The following is a 15,419-nucleotide window of genomic DNA, read 5'->3' on the forward strand; positions in this document are numbered from 1 at the left end:
GTTGAAGAGAAGGTAATTAAAGTTTTAAAATTGTTACCCTTTTGGGGCACCTGGCTGGCTCAGTCAGTAAAGCATGCAACTCTTGATCTCAGGGTTGTCATTTCGAGCCCCATGTTGGGTGTAGAGCTTACTTAAAAAAATAAAATCTTAAAAATTGTTACCCCTTTGCCTTATCACTGAGGTAGCCCAAGTGTGGAAATGGATTTTTGTGATGATTTGAAAGGAAATGAGTGGGATTCAAAGCATTTATCACCTCGATGGTATTCATTCATTCATTCACTTGTCTCTTTTTTTTTTTTTTGTTAGTACCCTTGTATGTCTGGTACTGTGCTAGGTGCTAAGATAATAAAGCCAAATAGGACAACACAGGAATTGTGCCCAGGATTGTTTATGTTACCCGAAAAGGGGAGACACTTGTGCTCCCTGACTCCTGGAGAGAGAACGAGATTGATGTACCAATCACCAAAAACGCTGGCAGTTTTGTAAGGTGATACCACTCTGCACTGTGGTTTTGACGTGTGATAATTACCAAGTTAATCTGTGGATTGTTTTTAAACTTTATAATCTTTTTTGCTCATGGAAACAAAGATGTCTGCCAGTATACCTAGTGATGTGGAAATACCCTGTAAAAAACAACAAACAAAAAACACAGATTAGGAATTTATGGTCAATTACCGCTCTCATCTCAAGGCTTAAAGGCAACGATCAGTCCTCCATATGAACTATTGCACTGCCCCTTCTTATTCTAATTGTGATTGCTATTCTGACAGTGGAAATACTTCTAAACCAGATGCCACAGGGCTTGAAAGATCATCACATCCTGAGGACACAGTCCTAATGTAAACACAACTATTTCTTAGTTGGGATTTACTGGACTGTCAACACTAATTTCCCTGTACTGCTAGGCCTGAAGANGCCTGAAGAATTGGCTCAAGCAAGAGTCCTTGTGTCCCATTCTGTGTCGTAAACGGATTGCAGGCAGTGGCACTGCTGACACAGCTCAGGGAAATGAGATAACACAGTGTTCCACTTAACAAGGAGAATATTCCCGCAGAGGTACAGAGAATGAAAACATCAAGTAGGAAAGCGAATGCTGCCTCTCAATTTCTTGGATAAAGATGCCCCAGAAACAATTAATTGAAGCCTGCCCACTCGACTCAAGGAAAACGACTTTACATATAAGCAACTTGGCCATCTCAACCTGTGGAATCATGTAAAGGCTAAATCTGTAATCAAATAAATAGATGAATGGATCCAAAAAATAAATTCATAAATAGATAGTTAGAAATGAATGCCAAAACACTAACTACATGCCAGGAAACTAGCTGTGAGTGGGGACGGGGCAAGATACAAGAGGAAGTTACCAAATGTTCCTGGTCCTATGCCCAGGCAGAATAGATAAAAATAGAACCAATAAACTTGACAAATGATACACTGAATTGTGCCATAAGGAGATAATCATCCAAAGACAAATGTAGGAAAGGGAAAAAAAAAAAGCACTAGATACACCACCTTTCTATCTGGCTGCGGAAGTGTCAGGTACCCTATGATGGAGGTCCAGATTAGCTCTGCCGCTTCGTACCACATCCCTGGAAAAACAGGGGGAGACAGGACACACCGCTAGAGTCTGTGTATTGTGTTAGAAAATACCTTTGCAAACTAATACAGAAAGAAGATTCACTGGCTCCTTGTAGGAAATTTTAGGGTTGAATTATATTGACAGCAATCAGCAGACAGAAATCTGCTGGAAAAACAGCAACCTATTTTTCCAGTTGGTTTAAGAGAGATAATTCCTCCCTTTCACAGAGAAACAGTAAGAATTATTGTACATCATATGTAATATATATGAATATAAAAATAATTAACTCCATTATTTACAAGAATACTAATTACCATTCTATGTTAAAATTTTTCAAACACTTTAGTTTGCATATTTATTTATTTGAGCACCTACAGCTCCTTTTTATTCTTCCTTTTTTTAAAAAAAATTAATTTAAATTCAATTAATTAACATATAATACATTATTGGTTTCAGAGGTACAGGCCTGTGATTCATCAGTCTTATATAATACCCAGTGCTTTTTCGTTGTTTTTTAAAGTCTTCAGTGTTCAGGTGAGGGAAGGGCCTCAGGGGCCCCAGGGGTCCCAGGGGCTCCTTCCTCCCTCTCAGCATATCTCCCCCCTCCTCCCTCCAACCTACAGCAAAGCCTCTGCCCTGTGTTCCTCCCTCCTCAGGACCCCTCCTTGGGAACCCCCACCCCCACCCCCAGTGTTCAGGTTGCCCTGATCTGGGGACAGTGCTAGGAGCCCTCTCCTGGACTGCTGGCAGAGCACTCAGGCTTGCTGGGATGGAAACAGCAGGGGTGGGGCCATGCAGTTTAAAGCACAGTTAGCATTCTATAAATTTTGTTTGACAAACTCAGAAATGCCCTCTGAGGAATGAATGGGTAAGGTGTTGGGGTGGGGTAGAATAAGGTGTCACTCTAGCACATGGAGTCCTGTACAACTGAAAGTTAGAAGCCAGAAATAATACCGAGGACCCTAGGGTTAACATCACACTGTACAACTGTATATTTCTTTAACAAAACTCGACAGAAAATATTTTGTTCTATTCATGTTCATAACACTCCTGGGATCTTAAATGCCATTTTCTTTTTGATGAGGAAACTCAGTGAAGTGGGGATTAGTAATTGTAACCAGATATAATAAGAAAATCCCACGGTAAAATCTCGCAGCCAGACTTTGTAAATGAGCCCTGAGAGGCACGAATGTTTGATGACCGTACCTAGCTTTTGCAGAATTTGCCCTCTGATCTGTATGCAGACTGACTGCACCAGGACCTTGTCGCTTTCATTTCTATATAGCCAGGTACCTACAACAAAAGAGGGAAAAAAGCAAAGTGGCTTTAGCTTTGAATTGTCAAGGAAATAGCCTGGTGAAATGAAACCATTTTTACAGAAGTCTTCATGAGCACATGTGATCCAGATTCAAGAGATGATCTTTTCTCTACATTTAGGGAAAGGTCCCAACTCCTTGCTGTAACCTACAAGGCTTCACAGAAATGAACTCCTGTCTGGTCTCCGCCTCTCCCAACTGACTATGTCCTGCCGCACCGACTTCATTTGTGTTCCTTATCATGGGAGCTGTGTCTTGCTGTTACCTCTGCCTGGGACCCGCTTCCCTCTGGTTCCTGAGGAGAACAGCTCCTCCTTCCGGTCCACCCAAAATTGGCTTGGAGGTCGAGACTGATGACTGCACGTGCACACCAAGAAGGTATGAAAAGATTTAGTACTCATGTAATGAGGCTTTCTGAGGAGAGTAGGCAGGCACCCAAGCTGGTCCATTTGACATGAGTGAAGAGTGGTGAGTGGCTTTGGTTTTTATTGTGATTGGGGTCTGGGGCTGGGGTAAAGTCTCCCACAAGGTATGCTCAATTTATTGATTAGTGAGTTTAAACCAAACCAACCCCCACCCCCCGCCAGCCTGTCCAGTTATGGGAAAATGTGGATGGGGGAAGGCTGGGGCCTGAAAAGTGTCAGTGGTCAAACACCAAAAATAGAGTCAAATTCATTATCACATCCTCCTTGATTCTGTGTCACATCATGTTCTCTATTCTCCTGAGCTTCTAATCCCAGCATGTGTGTGTGTGTGTGTGTGTGTGTGTGTGTGTGTGTGGTATGGAAGATGGGATGTGTGCATATCATAGGTTAGTGATGGTAGCCATAAATGAGGGGTGTATGGTCAATATCTGTATTCCAAACTGCCTCCCCACTGGAAATGTCTACAAGTTTCAAGGAGCTTGGGAACCTTGGATCCAAGCACACTGGGATTAAAAATCTCCTGGAAATTGTGTTCAATTTACTGGGAAACTTATTGACTTTAATGTCCAGAAATTCAGACAAGATATCTGAAGGTTTGAATGATTTGCTACTCAAATTTCAGGGAGTTCTGGAGACGTCTAGTGTAGAGTAACTATTAGGTCATTCAGTTGCTTTTAAACTAGAACTCCAGTAGATACTGCAGGTGAAGGTCGTTGTGAAGATATGAAAGCACCTTACCTGTTGCTCCGTTGTTGCTTATTAGACTGCTCAGGATATACTCTGCTTTTAAAAGTTTCCCTGAAAAGAAGCAGCCAAATGCTACACAATTAGTTCTGAACACGTGCCTTCAATACTACTAGTAGTTTATGCTTTAAGATTAACACATTATAACAGGGAACATAACCTTTCTCGGAAACATTCTATTTTAAAATTTAGAGTCAGGGGCGCCTGGGTGGCTCAGTCGGTTAAGTGATGGACTCTTGATTTCGGCTTAGGTCATGATCTCAGGGTTGTGAGATCGAGCCCCACGTCAGTCTCTCTGCTCAGCAGGGAGTCTGCTTGAGATTCTCCCTCTCCCTCCACCCCTCCCCTCTCCTCTGCCCTCTCTCTCCTGCAAATAAATAAATAAATCTTAAAAAAAATAAAATTTAAAATCAATAACTACATCATACACAAAAGTGAACAGAAAAGATGACATTTCCAGGAACCGGTAAAGTGGGAAGTTGTACAGTATCTGAAATGGCAGTTAGATTTACACACACACACACACACACACACACACACACACATATATATATATTCATTCATATAGAATAAGGCTTGAGAAGTAAGGACAAACCCTTGTAAAACATTATGTCTTCTNAACCGGTAAAGTGGGAAGTTGTACAGTATCTGAAATGGCAGTTAGATTTACACACACACACACACACACACACACACACACACATATATATATATTCATTCATATAGAATAAGGCTTGAGAAGTAAGGACAAACCCTTGTAAAACATTATGTCTTCTTTTGTGAACAGGACTATGAAAGAAAGAAAGAAAGAAAGAAAGAAAGAAAGAAAGAAAGAAAGAAAGGAAAGAAATGAGGGAAGGAAAGAAATGAGGGAAGAAAAAAAAGAAAAGCACATTCTGAAATCATGAGCTAGGGTCTGATTAAAATTTATTCATACCAATGTGTTTAGAAAGAGAGCAGTAACATGAAATACTTATGTAAATGAATTTTACCAAAGGTATCTTTCTTCTTAAAAGTTATATTTTCTAATTAGGTTTTTTTTTTTAGGATTTATTTTTTATTTGATAGAGAGAGACAGTGCACACATGAGCAGGGGAAGGCACAGAGGGACAGGGAGAGAGAATCTCCAGCCAACTCCCCACTGAGTGGGGAGCCCCATGTGGGACTTGGTACCAGGACCCTGAGATTACAACCTGAGCCGAAATCAAAAGTTGGATGCTTAACCAACTGAGCCACCCAGGTGCCCCTCTAATTAGGTTTTGCTGATATCTAAGGATGGGTATTTTTTAAATATATTGATTTATATTCATCAAACTTGCTGAATGTCTTAATTCTAATAATCTGGGTATTTCCTGAAGTTTTCTATGTGGGCATTCGTACCATCTACAAATCCTGATAATTGTGTTTATTCATCTCTAATCTTTATATCTCTTACTTCTTTTTCTTTTTTTATTGCATTGGGAGGACTTCCAGGTCAGTATCAAATAGGAGTGATAACAAGATACATTTTTTTTCTTTTCTTGATTTTAAAAGGAATATTACTAATTTTTCATCAGCAGTTTTGCCAAGGTTTTCAATTGCTTCCCTTTTTCAGGTTAAGAAGTCTCCTCTTGTGCAGCTATCAGCCTATTGCCTTTCAGCTCCAAATTCACCCTTCATTGCCTGCTTTGCAATCATGGGAATGGACCTTGTAAATATTTCTCCTTTGCCAGCTTTGTCATGAAGGGTGTGGAGAGACAATGCAAGCGGAGGCTGCTTCTCTTCCTGATTCAGTGTGCAATGCCTGCCAGGCTCCTGCAGCACATGTAGCTTCTCCAATGCCTGCCTCCTGCAGTGTTCCTGGCTTGTCCTGTGCCCTTCCTTCTACAACGCAGATGGCTTCTCCAACACTTGGCTCCTCAGTGTGCAGAGGTCAGCAGCACCCAGCGGTCAGCAGTGTCCTGCAGCATCCTCTCGGGTGACTCTGCAGTGCAGTGCTGCCAGGGAGGGACTTCCCCACGAATGTTTCCTCCTGGCATTCCATAAAGGTGGCTTTGTGGTGAGTTCCAAGGCGCCTCTCAGACAATGGCTTCTCCCAGCACCCAAGAAGGTGGATTTCCGGTGAATTCTGGGCATGGGACCTCCTTGACTTCTCTGCCATCCCATAAGCCATGGCTGTGCCTTCTCCAACAAGGTCTGGGGCGCGGTTCTGGTGTGCCTGGCTGTGGGGTTGGGAGCTTCTTCTTATATGCTCTACTTCAGTACAAGGGATAGCGGCTGCTCCTTATAACTGCTTCTCCTGTATTCTTTAGAGTTCTCTTTACTACTTAATAGTAGTTGCTCATTAATCCTCTGATATAGTTCATAACTCTTTATATTAAATGTTCCTTATGCAAATTACTGTGTTGCTTCCATCTCCTCACTGGAACCTAACCAGGAACATCTCTAACCCTAGTTTGTATTTTTAACCTAAATGGGTTGAAAATTTTATAAAACACCTCTCACATCTTAGGTGAACATGAGCCAGTTATTGCATTATTATTATTATTATTTAGTAAGCTCTACACACAAGCTTGAACTCATGACCCCGAGATCAAGAGTCACATGCTCTACCAACTGAGCCAGCCAGGTTCCCCTGAATGAAGCAACTTTTAAATATTTAACCATCCTTATATGCCTGGAATAAGTCTTCCTTGACTATAGTGTATTATTATTAATTTAATACAATGCTGGTCAATTTGATAATATTATAAGATTTTTGCATCTGATAAATTATGTAAGTGATACTACCATATAATTTCCTTTTATTTTTATCTTAATTAGTTTGACCTGTGCATTTACTTATTCTTTATTTATCATTGCTTTTTGAATCTCCTACTCCTTTATAGATTCAACATCTCCCTGAACAAAACAATTCTTTAATGTGTATGGGTGTGTGTGTGTGTGAGAGAGAGAGAAACAGGGAGAGAGATGTCTTGAGAATAATAAATATTTTTAGTCTTTGTCTAAAAATGTCTATTTTGTCTTCACTTTTGAATGATGACTTTGCTAAGTATAAAATTCTAGGTTGAAAGCTATTTCCTCTCTCTCTCTCTCTCTCTCTCTTTTTGTAGATTCCACTGCTTTTTGGACTCTGTTGTTCCTGATAAAATGCTTTTTTGTCAGTCTAAATATAGTTCCCATATCTATAATCTGTCTTTTCTCTCGGTTTCAAGATTTTCTCAATGTTTGAGTTTCTGTAGTTTTACCACATTATGTCTAGATGATTAAAAAAAAAAGAAGTTAGCTCAAGGTTGCGTCCATCTCTTCAATGCAAAGACATGTTTTTCTCCAATTCCAGTCAGTCCTCTCAGAAGTCCTATTATGCTTATGTGCTTTTTTCATTCTATTCTCCAAGTTTTAAAATTCCTCTTTCATATTTTCATCTACCTTACTCTAGATGCTTCATTCTCAGTATTTTCCTTAAATATAATTTCCAGTTCCATCACTTTCTCTCCTGCTGTTATATCTGCTGCAGGAATGCATTTCAGGTAGGTTAGTTAGGGGGTAGGAACACCTGAGAAACTGCCCCAGGAAATTTATCTTTCTTGGAAGGTTGTTACCACTAAGCTGTAACAGGTAGGCACATATTTAGAATCTTTGGATAGTCTTTTAAAAAAATTATTTATTTTTAAAGATTTTATTTATCTATTTGAGAGAGCAACTGAGCCCACACATGAAAGAGCACAAGTGAGGGGAGGACAGGCAGAGGGAGAAGCAGGCTCCCCGTTGAGCAGGGAGCCCCACATGGGGCTCGATCCCAGGACCACGGGATCACGACCTGAGTCAAAAGGAGATACTTAATCGACTGAGCCACCCAGGCATGCCCTCTCTTCCTCCCTCCCTCCCTCCCTTCCTTCCTTCTTAAAAAGGTTTTACTATTTATCTATTCATTTCAGAGAAAGAGCGAGAGATAGAGTTCGTGAGCAGTGAGAGGGGTGGAGGGAGAGGGACAAGCAGACTCTGCACTGAGTGGAGGGTCTCCACTTGGAGCTTGATTCCACAACCCTGAGATCAGGATCTGAGCTGAAATCAAGAGTCAGACGCTTAACTAACTGAGCTACCCAGGCGTCCCCAGGTAGTCCTTTGCTAGTCAAGTGAGGTTTGGAGAACAGCAGCATCAGTGTTGTCTGGGAGCTGGTTAGAAATGCAGAATCTGAGGCCCTGACACATACCTACTAAATTAAGATCTGCATATTTTTAAAAAGATTTATGTATTTTAGAGAGAGAGTGCATGCATGCACAATTTGGAGGGAGGGCAAAGGGAGAGGGAGAGAATCCTCAAGCAGACTCCCTGTGGAGCATGGAGCCTGATGTAGGTCTCCATCCTAAGACCCTGAGATCATGACCTGAGCAGAAATCAAGATTTCCCATGTGCAAATGACTGAGCCACCTAGGTGCCCTGGATCTGCATTTTTTAACAAGATCTTCATGTGGTTCATTGAAGTTTGGGAAGCACTGCTATAATGAGACTTTTTTTTAAAAAAAGTTTTATTTATTTAAGTAATCTCTAAACCCAACATGGGGCTTGAACTCACAACCCCAAGATTAAGAGTCTTCCGACTGAGCCAGCTATTTGTGACTTTTTATCACCGGTCTGAGATGAGATTAAGTGAAAAATGGAGAATAAGCATTTGGTAATTTTTATATCTTTTGCCAAAGTGATTTTATGACTCTTCAATCTAATGAGAAATACTTTGGACTTATAGTTTTATCTTTTTTGTTTTTATTTCATTTTACTAATAATTTCTATTTTATTGTATTCACCTCAGTTTAAGCAAACAGTTTCTTTGGCAGTTGGTGTCCTTATAGGCACTTGAAATTCGAAAAGCTTAGCCACCAGCTTGGGAGAGCTGCTAGGTTTTTGGCTCTCTCTAGCCTTCATCATGTGATTACATTCTTGTAGCCTGTATGTACAAAAGAGGAACTTAGATGCTGAGCTTGCTTTGTAAGCAAATCCCTATCAATTACTAAACTTTCTGACCACAACGCTGCTTTTTAATTTCAATTGCTGTATTTTTAAATTTTTTTTAAAGACTTATTTATTTATTTTAGAGAGCGTGCATGCATGTGAGTGTGGAGAGGGGCAGAGTGAAAGGAAGAGAGAGAATCTCAAGCAGACTCCATGCTGGGCACGGGGCTGGACAAGGGGCTCAATCTCATGACCCTGAGATCATGACTTGAGCCAAAACCAAGAGTCAGCCACTTAACCCACTGAGCCATCTATATTTTTAAATTCCTGAAAATTCTCTTTAGTTCTTTTTCAAAGGGTAAATTCATTTTCTTTTCCTGTTGTGTTCTGTTCCTTAAGCATACTATTTTTTAAGCCATATGAGTCTTCCAGGTGGTTCTAGTTTTATACGTTGTTTTAGAGGGCCATTGTTCCTGTTTGTTGTACATGCTGTTCTTCTCTTACATGTTTCATTTCCTTTTGTTGCTGACACAGTTTAACCAAGGACATCTTTAGCACGGATTATTCTCCTGTGGGATTCCTATGCCCCTGGAGTGTGGATGTTTCTCTAGAGCATTGTTCTGTACTTGATATTCTGCTGGGCCCCCAAAATGTCAGTCCCGAACCAGTTTTTTGTTAATTATTTGGGGGAATTCCCTCCCTTGTGGGTAGGGTAAATTCAGACTCCTCACACACGTTTGGCATAGTCTTGGGGTTCTTATTTATTTGGGAAGATTCTTTTTGGCCTCTACCCCAGAGCTTGGGTAGAAAGCAAGCTTCCTTCCTTGTCACTTCTCTGGCTGAGCTGGTGGGGCTGTTCAGTCACCTCTCATAGCTGTGCAACCTCAAAGAATTCCCACTCTGTGCAACTATTTCATTCCTCACATAGTCCCATAGACCTGTCTCTTGTCCCTACATGGGGATTAAAATGACAGTCCCTCCCCCTAGGACCATATCCAAGTGTAAACCCTTCTGGCTATAGTGCCATGAGCAGTAGACTACTGTTTTAACTTTGAACACTTTCTATGTTTCCACACCTAAAAAAAAATATTCACAATATCTATGTGATAGGAGAAGATTATGTACTTGCTTAATCCTCCATGTGAAAGAACTGAAGATTTGAACCTTTACCTCTAATTATGGCTTAAAAGGTTTTGCCTCCTAATTTTAAAAGGTAAGAGTGAGCTGGGCAGGCCCAGGATGTCCTCTATTGCCTCTGAAATCCCATGCTGAATGCTCCCACTTTTGGAGTGTGTTTTGGGTGGGTACCAGGAAGGGCTGAGTTGAAGGGGTAACAGTAGGACTGTGCTGTCCCCTCATATGACCTTTAATCCTCTTCCTTACTCCTTATAATATCATATAGTCCTCTCATTTCTCCATCCCAGCAGTCCCAAATGCTGAGAATGGAGACCCCTTCTCACGGTACCTTCTTTACGAGGATACCACCGCTGCTCCAAGCCCCTCTCTCTGAGACATCCAGTGTATGGGAGGCTTAAGAGTTGTTTGGGGGGGGTGGTGCTGAGTGGCACAGTAGGTTGAGAGTCTGACTTGATTTCGGCTCAGGTTCCGATCTCAGGGTTGTGAGATCGAGCCCTGTATCGAACTCCGAGCTCACTGGAGTCTGCTTGAGTTTTTCTCTCTTCCCACTCCCACTGTTGCATTCTCATTCTCTCTCTCTAAAATCAATTAATCTTTAAAAAAAACTAAAAGAGCTGTTTGGGGGGAGAAGTTCACAAAAATAACTTAACTCTGAGACTGTGTTTGTTTTCTTGTGGCTCTTCTGGCAGTATCTTTGAGAAAAAGACAACCAACTGTTGGGGAGTAAGATCTAGGATTTTATCTTAGACGCAGGCTACGAATCAGCAGAGGAGCACACTGCTCATGATGATGTCTAGGCTTACTTGTTATCATGGTTAGAAGCATGAGAGAAACAGCGAAACTAGTGAAAAAATCAGTTTGGCTGTGTAAAACAAAGCTGTTAACATGCCTGCCTTCCGCTTGACCTCAATTTCCATGTCACACTATAGCAAATCTGTATATCATAAAATAGGCCACATTAGCTCTGTTCCAAGCTCTAATTGAGGAGAACCAACGTTACAACTCTGCCTGTGCGCGCCCGGCCTTCATCATTCTGTTCTCCCCACGGGGTGCTATGCACACACACCATCGCCATCCAATGCGATCTAAAGGAATATTAGTTGTTAGGTTTCCCTCATACCCCAAACATTATAAACGCCAAACATTGTAAAATGTCCCAAGTCAGGGATATTGGAAGGAAGCAAGTCTTCCCAAGTTCAACTCTGTCCCCGCAGTTACTCTAGAAAAGTAATAAACACAGACACAATTTATGCACAGCTGCAAGAACTTGAAAGTGAATGAAGTTGGGCTTTTGAAAAGTGAACCTCCACAAGCCCATTTCTCTCCTGTCCTTTTATCTCCGTCCCTCTCTGCATCCAACAATTGTCCCATTTAGTATAGTCAGTACAGTTCCTTTTCAAAGGAAATGAAGTAAAGATACTTTAACCCCTTGAAGACCAGACTTAATAATAACAGCTAAAATCAATTTAAAAAAGGAGCCAGTCCTGTTTCTAGGAAGGGCAAATCTGCCTTCTACTTTTGTCTTTTATTCTTACACTCTTAGAAAGGAGGATAATAGGCTACACATTTCTCTACCTCATGGTTATCAGTAATTTAAATAATTCAAAAATTCTATAGAAGTAAACTTCACTGTAATACATAGCAGGCCTTTTCTCCCTCCAGCCCCCCTCTACAGTACATCCTAAGTTAGACTGTCAGCCTCATTTCTCATTTCATTAAAAGTGACAGAAGAAGAAAAAAAGATACTTTAGGGCCTAATCAGGTACTGTACCGGTGTTCCCGGTGACGGAAAAAACCCTTAAATTACTTCAGTGGATTTGTCAGCTCTATTGTTAGCATAGTCAAGTGGCCCTACAGAAAGGAGACAGGAGAACTAAGAGAAAATAGTCGAATTTTAATCTGCTTTTTAAAGGCTCTTGGTCAGAAGTATAGCAATTCAGATACCCCTGTTTGAAAGCAGCAGGACAGATTTGTTAGAAGACAAAAGCTCCAATTAGTATTTTCCACACCCTTTCACAATTTTCTCAACTGCTTTTGGCTCTGAAACCCTTTATGCCAGGGCCTTTGTGCTGGCAAGAGGCGGGTGGAAGGGCACCTCGGAGGGCCGGGGGCGGGGAGAGCCGCAGCTTGAAAAGATGGCCCGCAGGCGCGGGTGCCCGCCGTCCTCCCGCGAAGTCAAGGAGCCCCGGAGCGAAGGCGAGCCCCCGGCTGGTCGGCCCGGGACCGGCAGGGCCAGCAGGAGGGAGGCCTACCTGAGTTGACCGAGAGTCGGGCTTGGCGAATAACCACCTGCGGGGCAATCGGCGTTGCTGGCTGCAACTTGTGGAGCCCTTTGGCGACCTGCAGGAGTTTGCCGGAGACGTCGAGCCCGTACAGGAAGCGGTCGCTTAGGAACACAATGGCGGCAGCAGTCGCACAGTCGCGGGCGAGGATGGAGGCTTTCAGGGACGCCTGGAGGAACACCCATGCGACATAAAGAACCAGACAGAAGCAGCGCCCCGCAGAAAAAGAAGGCCGCCTTGGGACCAAGCTTAGTCTTCTGGGTGGTTTTTGTTGTTGTTGTTGTTGTTGTTGTTTTTAACCAAAACAAGAACAACAAAACCTAGAACTAGGGGAAGAACATACATTATTGGGCGGCTGAACCCAAAGGAAAAAATAAATAAGGAAAAACCCAATTCAATTGTGAGATAAAATCTTTCATTTTGTTTTCCCCACTACATTTCTAAAAATACAAGTGATAGATGCATATTTCCTGTTATTAGAAAATTCAAACACAAGGTAAAAATGAAAAGTGACCCTTAGTTTCCCGACTCTTTACCTTAAGTTTTCCCTTCCTCCTCCCCAATCTCATTCTCACTCTTCCTCATCATGGTTTCAGAGCGATCCTTCTAGAAACTTCTACCGTTTTGTGTATATTTAGACATGAATCGGTTCCTTGCCTTGCTCTCTTCCCCCTTTCTCCTCTCCCTCTTTTTCTCGCTCATAAATGAGATGACACTAGACATATTGTTATGTTGGCTGGTTATCTCAGTCATCTTAGCATCTAGAAAAGCGTTCCACATTGGTTCATAACACTGCTTCACTCATCGCCTACATTTTAATTAAGAAGAAATATACAATTTTAGGCAATATTTTAAATTTATATTTAGTTAATAAAACAAGAAAAAGAAGAAAACAGGCATGGAATGAAAGTGTAACATAAAGAGTGAGAATTAGAGATAATTGAGGCAAACTTGTATGGAAAAACATCATCTTTTGGTCTCCAAAGTGTTACACTCAAGAGTCAAAGTCATGTAGCTAACAGCATAAATGAGTTTCCCACTCTGTAGTACTTTCTCCATTTGCTAAACTAAATCAAGCAGTGTTTCCTGAGCATATTGGTTCACATAGGAAGCCAAGAAAGCATCGCTCATTTTCCTAGCACAATGTTACTACACAAAGCACTGCTTTCTTCACCACATAATCGTAAGTACTAACACTTACTGAGTAAAACTAGACGCGGAGCACAGTGCTAAGTGCATTATGTGTCCTAATTCACTCGCTCTTTACAACAATCCTAACAGGCAGGTTCTATTAATACCCCCATTTTACAGATGGGAAACCTGAGACTCATAGAGTTTAGGTAACATGCCCAACGTCACCTGACCCGTGACTAAGAGGGGAGATTTGAATACAGGAAGTCTAGGTCCAAATCTCACATGCTCAAGTTCCATGTTGTACCAACTTTATTTTAGGAAGACAGGAGTTGGATATCAATTATCTGATACTTGCAGTGATGCCAGTAAATACCAAATATGTAGTCGGTGTTGTTACCATTGCTGATCTGGTGTACTTTTGGTATATCTATTATGGTGTGCTGTTCTATAGCACTGCATGTAGAACATAACATTTATATTTATAGGTGTTCATTAATCAGTTAATGCCTACCAATAACCAGCACAATAACCGCTCTATTTTCATACTGATGCTTTCTTAACTCGATAAGGCATTTGTCTACATAATTCTGGGGTTCAGCTAGCAGACCCCCTGTACTCTAATATGAAGCTATACCTTTCAATTTAGCCTTTATCAGAATTAAAGGTAATGTTTAACCTCTTGTCTGCCTAATTCTTGTTTCATTTCTCAGTTTGCTCAGAATCCAGGAGGGAAAGAATCCTGGATCCTCGCAAAGATCCCAATGTTAATCATGGCCTAATATACTATAATCCTTTCTAAGAAAACTGCTCTGCCCACAGTTCCTGTCTTTGAAACTGGGATGCATTTTGCTGCTGGACCTTGACTCCATTTCCCCACCCCACCACCAACCCAAAGCTAACCCCAGAGTACTCCTCCGATCCCTGGTCCCATGACTCTGGGGCCTGGCTTGAAAAAATGAACTTTCAAATCTGAACTAAGAAACATAGAAAGAATGGGTGTCAGAGTAGAAAGAAGCAGAAAATAGAATGTAGCTAAGTCACATTTATGAGCAACAACAGACCGAAGATGGAAGAATGATGGCTCTGAATCTAAATGTACCTTTTCAAGAGGCCATTCTTAGAGTTCCAGGCCTCCTTGATTGTTCCATTATGTTTTCATAATAATGCACACCCCATTTTGTGAATTTGCTTGAGTGAACCTTTGTTCCTTCCAACCAAAAAAACCTAAAACTGAAATGTTCAGAATTTCTATTGAGAATTGTCATATTTTAAAATGAGAACAAATCAGTCAATTGACCTTCATAAACTGTAAATTCAAATGGAAAGGAAAATTTATGGTTTTATGTATGCCCAGCTCTGTTCATAAAGGCTGGTCTCTGGTCAAGAGTCCTTCCTATGCGAGGAAGGTTTGCAACCTCAGCTGTTATCTGCAGAACTTGCAGCCTCTTCCACTGCTAGGCTTCCTGAAACGTGTGCTTGGAAAGAGCAATGCTATTGCTGTCACCCTGCTCATGACCACGTATCTTGCAGGGTCCTCAGCAAGCCACAGTGAGTTCCCTCTCTTTGCAGTTGCCCTTTGGTGTGTGCTTCATGGTCAGCTCTGCTCTCCCTTCTCACAGGTGCCCCAGTTCAGTTTTAGGGTAACCGTATACCTACTTGGGATGAAATGCTTAGTGACAGGCTATTTTCCAGAAATGATTCTCAATCCTTAGCTGATAAAAATGGTTTCCATCATTGTAGCACCATCTAGTTTATGAGAAACATTCACATACACTATCCCATTTGAATTTATAGTAACTATAACATCTAAGTAAGGTAAGGAAACTGAAGTTGAGTGACTTTCCAAATTACAAAGTCCAAAGGATCAGGGTC

The 15,419-nt window shown here is 41.4% G+C and overlaps 1 protein-coding gene across 1 annotated transcript in view; it reads right to left on the reverse strand.

Moving 5' to 3' along the window:
* The window catches only part of ALPK1 (alpha kinase 1), a 125,945-nt gene that overhangs the window by 23,363 nt on the left and 87,163 nt on the right, over positions 1–15,419 (reverse strand). Inside the window, exons 5-8 of the mRNA XM_019797827.2 lie at positions 12,384–12,582; positions 4,059–4,118; positions 2,786–2,872; positions 1,513–1,589 (exon numbers count right to left, since the gene is read on the reverse strand). Coding sequence (XP_019653386.2) covers positions 1,513–1,589; positions 2,786–2,872; positions 4,059–4,118; positions 12,384–12,582 — 423 coding nt within the window. The remainder of the gene's footprint in view (positions 1–1,512; positions 1,590–2,785; positions 2,873–4,058; positions 4,119–12,383; positions 12,583–15,419) is intronic.

Source organism: Ailuropoda melanoleuca, chromosome 11 (assembly GCF_002007445.2).
Source record: "Ailuropoda melanoleuca isolate Jingjing chromosome 11, ASM200744v2, whole genome shotgun sequence".
In the NCBI taxonomy this organism is placed as follows: Eukaryota; Metazoa; Chordata; class Mammalia; order Carnivora; family Ursidae; genus Ailuropoda; species Ailuropoda melanoleuca.